At 44.3% G+C, this 6,929-nt stretch overlaps 1 protein-coding gene across 1 annotated transcript; it reads left to right on the top strand.

Annotated features, from left to right (window-relative positions):
- Window positions 1-18: 18 nt before the first annotated feature.
- Window positions 19-4,006, top strand: LOC129850149 (tetraspanin-8-like; the record flags this gene model as incomplete). The annotated part of the gene is given in 4 exon segments (XM_055916691.1): window positions 19-46; window positions 2,440-2,496; window positions 2,836-2,919; window positions 3,054-4,006. Coding segments are annotated over 4 exon segments (337 nt in total), but the record flags the coding sequence as incomplete, so codon positions are not given.
- Window positions 4,007-6,929: the final 2,923 nt, after the last annotated feature.

Genomic DNA, 6,929 nt, shown 5'->3' with positions numbered 1-6,929 from the left:
TGAGGAAGATCAGATGATGGGTACATGTCTGAACATTCCATACCAGGTGAGTTCAGATCAGCTCTACATGACAGGACTGATGATGGAGCTTTATAGTCAATAGGCTCCTCCTTCTCAGTTCATATGCACATAGGTTTACATCCTGGTCTACCATGACCTTTAACCCTTCAGTACATTATGTCTGTTAGATACATTCATAAAGGGTTATGTCTGTTAGATACATTCATAAAGGTTATGTCTGTTAGATACACCCGTAAAGGGGGGTTATGTCTGTTAGATACATTCGTAAAGGGGGGTTATGTCTGTTAGGTACACTCGTAAAGGGTTATGTCTGTTAGATACATTCGTAAAGGATTATGTCTGTTAGATACATTCGTAAAGGATTATGTCTGTTAGATACATTCGTAAAGGATTATGTCTGTTAGATACATTCGTAAAGGATTATGTCTGTTAGATACATTCGTAAAGGATTATGTCTGTTAGATACATTCGTAAAGGATTATGTCTGTCAGATACATTCGTAAAGGGTTATGTCTGTCAGATACATTCGTAAAGGGTTATGTCTGTCAGATACATTCGTAAAGGGTTATGTCTGTCAGATACATTCGTAAAGGGTTATGTCTGTCAGATACATTCGTAAAGGGGGGTTATGTCTGTCAGATACATTCGTAAAGGGGGGTTATGTCTGTCAGATACATTCGTAAAGGGGGGTTATGTCTGTCAGATACATTCGTAAAGGGGGGTTATGTCTGTCAGATACATTCGTAAAGGGGGGTTATGTCTGTCAGATACATTCGTAAAGGGGGGTTATGTCTGTCAGATACATTCGTAAAGGGGGGTTATGTCTGTCAGATACATTCGTAAAGGGGGGTTATGTCTGTCAGATACATTCGTAAAGGGGGGTTATGTCTGTCAGATACATTCGTAAAGGGGGGTTATGTCTGTCAGATACATTCGTAAAGGGGGGTTATGTCTGTCAGATACATTCGTAAAGGGGGGTTATGTCTGTCAGATACATTCGTAAAGGGGGGTTATGTCTGTCAGATACATTCGTAAAGGGGGGTTATGTCTGTCAGATACATTCGTAAAGGGGGGTTATGTCTGTCAGATACATTCGTAAAGGGGGGTTATGTCTGTCAGATACATTCGTAAAGGGGGGTTATGTCTGTCAGATACACTCGTAAAGGGGGGTTATGTCTGTCAGATACACTCGTAAAGGGGGGTTATGTCTGTCAGATACACTCGTAAAGGGGGGTTATGTCTGTCAGATACATTCGTAAAGGGTTATGTCTGTTAGATACATTCGTAAAGGGGGGTTATGTCTGTCAGATACATTCGTAAAGGGGGGTTATGTCTGTCAGATACATTCGTAAAGGGGGGTTATGTCTGTCAGATACATTCGTAAAGGGGGGTTATGTCTGTCAGATACATTCGTAAAGGGGGGTTATGTCTGTCAGATACATTCGTAAAGGGGGGTTATGTCTGTCAGATACATTCGTAAAGGGGGGTTATGTCTGTCAGATACATTCGTAAAGGGGGGTTATGTCTGTCAGATACATTCGTAAAGGGGGGTTATGTCTGTCAGATACATTCGTAAAGGGGGGTTATGTCTGTCAGATACATTCGTAAAGGGGGGTTATGTCTGTCAGATACACTCGTAAAGGGGGGTTATGTCTGTCAGATACACTCGTAAAGGGGGGTTATGTCTGTCAGATACACTCGTAAAGGGGGGTTATGTCTGTCAGATACACTCGTAAAGGGGGGTTATGTCTGTCAGATACACTCGTAAAGGGGGGTTATGTCTGTTAGATACACTCGTAAAGGGGGGTTATGTCTGTTAGATACACTCGTAAAGGGGGGTTATGTCTGTTAGATACACTCGTAAAGGGGGGTTATGTCTGTTAGATACACTCGTAAAGGGGGGTTATGTCTGTTAGATACACTCGTAAAGGGGGGTTATGTCTGTTAGATACACTCGTAAAGGGGGGTTATGTCTGTTAGATACACTCGTAAAGGGGGGTTATGTCTGTTAGATACACTCGTAAAGGGGGGTTATGTCTGTTAGATACACTCGTAAAGGGGGGTTATGTCTGTTAGATACACTCGTAAAGGGGGGTTATGTCTGTTAGATACACTCGTAAAGGGGGGTTATGTCTGTTAGATACACTCGTAAAGGGGGGTTATGTCTGTTAGATACACTCGTAAAGGGGGGTTATGTCTGTTAGATACACTCGTAAAGGGGGGTTATGTCTGTTAGATACACTCGTAAAGGGGGGTTATGTCTGTTAGATACACTCGTAAAGGGGGGTTATGTCTGTTAGATACACTCGTAAAGGGGGGTTATGTCTGTTAGATACACTCGTAAAGGGGGGTTATGTCTGTTAGATACACTCATAAAGGGGGGTTATGTCGTGTCATTTTTTTTCTTCTGTTTTTCAGTTGTCGTTCTTTCCAGAGTTCAGGATGACTGAACAACCGCAGATGATCTACAAACAGGTTGGACCAGCTACCCTTTTCTGTTATCTTTAGATCAACCCTGTTGTCGTCTACATTCCTAGACAGAACCGGTTGCTTTTGCCACTGATCACAGAGCAGCACACTGTCGAGAATGAAGCTCTTCTGTTGAGCCGTGATCTGAGTCACGTTATTACACAGACATGGAATGTACCAACGTCTTTTTTCAATCTGCACACTTTTAGTTTTGTGATCCCTGTGGGACTTGAACCCGTGACCTTGGCATCGCTAGCACCACACTGTAACCATCTGAGCAAGACAGCACCATGACTGAGTTCTGATCTGTGTTCCAATGAGTTTTAACGGACCTCTGTCCCACAGCCCTGCTTGCCCATCCTCCAGGGCTACCTGGCTAAAGTTCTGGATATCCTGTTGGGCGTTTCCTTCGGATTCGCTGCTCTGGCTGTGAGCACGCATTCTTTACCGCGCACCTTTCACACCTTACACATCAAACTGTCAGTTGAATATCTCTACTAGTCCCTGGCTTGCTGTCACCCACCTCGTTGTGTTTAATTCATGTTGTTGTGTTGTTCTCCCAGCTCCTGGGAGCGGTGATGTCTGCCGTCCTGCTGGCTCAGCTGAGGAGCTCTACCGTAGAGGTTCCTGTGCTGTTCAGCGTCAGCTCTCACCTGTCCAAGTTCAGCTTCGGTGCCCACCCGCCCAAGTACAGCGAGCTTTACAACGAGCCTGAGAAGGCCGAGAAGTGAAAAGCAGGCTGAGTTTCAGGATGTGGTTAGGTAGATGACATGGTTTAGGCTGGCTCAGCATATAAATATAACTACTAGAATGGTTAAAGCCCCACAGACCCACAGGCTCAGCATAGAAATACAACTACTAGAATGGTTAAAGCCCCAAAGAACTCGACACTATGACTGGACAACCATGGGGTATGATCAATATAGTTGAATGGGGATTGTCTTTCTAGTAATCTATTTCTATGGTGTCCAGACTCACACTGTTTCCCTTCCACATCTTCTTCTTCTGGTTGTTTGTTTGTTTTTCAACGAGAGGTCTCCTTAACTCTCTTACTGACTGTCAAACCAAAAGGAAGGTGCTACTTCCTGCTGTGTCATTTGCTTTGAGTTGTACGTTGAAGAGAATCACCACCGGTGGTTTTATACATATGCAGGGAGTTCTTAGTAAAATGGTTGCGAAACGTTATGTTTTATTTGCAGAATGAGACACAATGAACTGGCAGGGCGTCTTTAAAAAGAGGATCATACAGAGAGAGTAAGGACAGAATGTCATTTCCATATGACTTTGAATGTCAAATCATTTGCCTTGTAACTGCAATTATTAAAGGGAAACGAAAGTGGAGGTTGACGAAGGGATACGGAAAAATCAATATCTGTAGCTGACACACAAGTCCTTTGTTTTTTGCAATGAAATTAAAAATGTTAAATGTTTTGCTATGAACTGTAAATCCTTATATGAAATATACCACATGCCAACTGTCTTGCTCTATTTTTCTAAATAAAGCATCTGTCTTCTACATGTGTCTCTTTTGTACAAATATATTAGAATTTGGAACTTATTTACAACTCTTTTGAGGAATATATTAGAATTTTGAAATGAATTCCTCTTGAGAAAACATTCAATTTTAGAAGCTTTGCAAAGTAAGATATAATTATGTTGAATTAAAAACACTAGAAGTTCTTGTCTATAAAATTGGAGCTATTGAGTGAGAGAAGAGGAGAAAACCCTGACTAAAACACCTGAGGAAAGATGAACGGAGGGAGGAAGGGTGCAGAGGAGAAAGATGAAGCAATAAGAAAGATGAAGGGAGGGAGGGTGCAGGGGAGAAAGATGAAGGGAGGGAGGGTGCAGAGAAGAAAGATGAAGTTGGAAGACAGTAAGCTGAGAGGAATGAGAGAGGCTGGAGAGAGAGTTAGCCCGGACAGAGATGGCAAAAGAGTGGAGTGAGAGGTTGTTGCATCTGTTAGAAAGACATGGAGAATATCCTTACAGATCTGAAGAAAGAGGGAGGAGACGAATCAAGAATCAAAATATACAAATATGGAGAAAATAGAACACAGAACTTAGGGAGATGGAGCAAGAGATGAAGAGGATAGAATCAGAGATGGAGAGGATAGAATCAGAGATTGAGAGGTTAGAATCAGACGGAGAGGTTAGAATCAGACAGAGAGGTTAGAATCAGAGATGGAGAGGTTAGAATCAGAGATGAAGAGGATAGAATCAGAGATGAAGAGGATAGAATCAGAGATGAAGAGGATAGAATCAGAGATGGAGAGGATAGAATCAGAGATGGAGAGGATAGAATCAGAGATGGAGAGGATAGAATCAGAGATGGAGAGGATAGAATCAGAGATGAAGAGGATAGAATCAGAGAAGGAGAGGATAGAATCAGAGATGGAGAGGATAGAATCAGAGATGGAGAGGATAGAATCAGAGATGGAGAGGATAGAATCAGAGAAGGAGAGGATAGAATCAGAGATGGAGAGGATATAATCAGAGATGAAGAGAATAGAATCAGAGATGGAGAGGATAGAATCAGAGATGGAGAGGATATAATCAGAGATGGAGAGGTTAGAATCAGAGATGGAGAGGATAGAATCAGAGAAGGAGAGGTTAGTACGTAGAGAAAGAAGAGAAAGAGAAAGAGTTGAAGGGGGTGAGACGGCAACGGACAAGACTGCAGATAGAGAGAGAGGGGCAGATAGAGAGAGAGGGGAAGATAGAGAGAGAGGGGCAGATAGAGAGAGAGGGGTAGATAGAGAGAGAGGGGCAGATAGAGAGAGAGGGGCAGATAGAGAGAGAGGGGTAGATAGAGAGAGAGGGGCAGATAGAGAGAGAGAGGGGCAGATAGAGAGAGAGAGGCAGATAGAGAGAGGGGCAGATAGAGAGAGAGGGGCAAATAGAGAGAGAGGGGCAGATAGAGAGAGAGGCTGAACAGTGTGGGGGGGATGAAGGTTGAGAGGAAGTTCTTTAAATATGAAAATTGTGAGATCAACTCTATGAATAAAATATACAAAGTGAGAAAGACGATGATGGAGAATGAAAGGAGGAAGATGAATGAGGTTATGGCAGAGAATAAGAATAAAGAATAGAAGATGGAGACAGAGATGAAGGGCCTGAAGGAGGAGAGGAGGAAGGTAAGAGAGCGTAGTAAGAAAGAGGAGAGAGGAGAGAGTGGCGTTAAGAGAGAGAGAGAGAGAGAGAGAGAGAGAGAGAGAGAGAGAGAGAGAGAGAGAGAGAGAGAGAGAGACATGCATTAGGAGGACAGTTGTGGGACACAGTGTGATACAGAGACAAAGGAGAGAGGACAGAGAAAGGGAGAAAGAGATGGAGGATGACCCCAGGGAGAGGATGACCCCAGAGAGAGGAAGACCCCAGAGAGAGGATGACCCCAGAGAGAGGATGACCCCAGAGAGAGGATGACCCCAGGGAGAGGATGACCCCATGGAGAGGCTGACCCCAGAGAGAGGATGACCCCAGAGAGAGGATGACCCCAGGGAGAGGATGACCCCAGAGAGAGGATGACCCCAGAGAGAGGATGACCCCAGAGAGAGGATGACCCCAGAGAGAGGATGACCCCAGACATAGGATGACCCCAGGGAGAGGATGACCCCAGGGAGAGGATGACCCCAGAGAGAGGATGACCCCAGAGAGAGGATGACCCCAGAGAGAGGATGACCCCAGAGAGAGGATGACCCCAGGGAGAGGATGACACCCAGAGAGAGGATGACCCCAGGGAGAGGATGACCCCAGAGAGAGGATGACCCCAGAGAGAGGATGACCCCAGGGAGATGTAGAATGAGAGCAGAAGACATGCATTTGAGAGAGACCAGTGGTATCCCTCAGAAGGAGATGAGGCCGGTTCATATCCATGCAGGTGTGATCATGCATGGTGAGACGTGTGACATCACAGAGGAAGAAGGTGAGACAGTATCTGCCTCCCAAAATGGCACCCCTTGCCCTACATAGTGCACTACTTTTGACCAGAGCAAAAAGAGTGCACTATATCAGAAATAGGGTGCTATTTGGGACTGAGATATTGTAGCTGGAATGGTAACGCCACAGGCCCATAAAGCCATTTCAGACTTGTCTTTTTAGTTGGAGACCAATTCTTCTATCATCCCATTACCATGGCAATGAACAGAAACAGACAGGAAATCACTTAGTGACGAGCCTACCAGGGTTTAGGTTTCTACTTAAACAGTCATCTCTGACACTCAGAAATAAAATCACCTGCCTCTGTCCACGAGTGATTACTTGCATAGTAAACATGGCTAGTTGTTGATCAGTTTGATGTGTAGGATTTATAAAGTGATATCTGCTTCCCTCTTGTGGTCGAAAAAGGTAATTGCAGTGAACCGAAGCACCACCAGAGTGGGTGAACTGGGCAAAGACTAAGCAAGGAGTTGCTGAGACCACCGCAGTCACACAACTAAATA

Source organism: Salvelinus fontinalis, unplaced genomic scaffold (genome assembly GCF_029448725.1).
Source record: "Salvelinus fontinalis isolate EN_2023a unplaced genomic scaffold, ASM2944872v1 scaffold_1846, whole genome shotgun sequence".
Lineage (NCBI taxonomy): Eukaryota > Metazoa > Chordata > Actinopteri > Salmoniformes > Salmonidae > Salvelinus > Salvelinus fontinalis.
The sequence above is the reverse complement of the archived record's forward strand: the minus strand, read 5'-3'. Positions and strand labels throughout refer to the sequence as shown.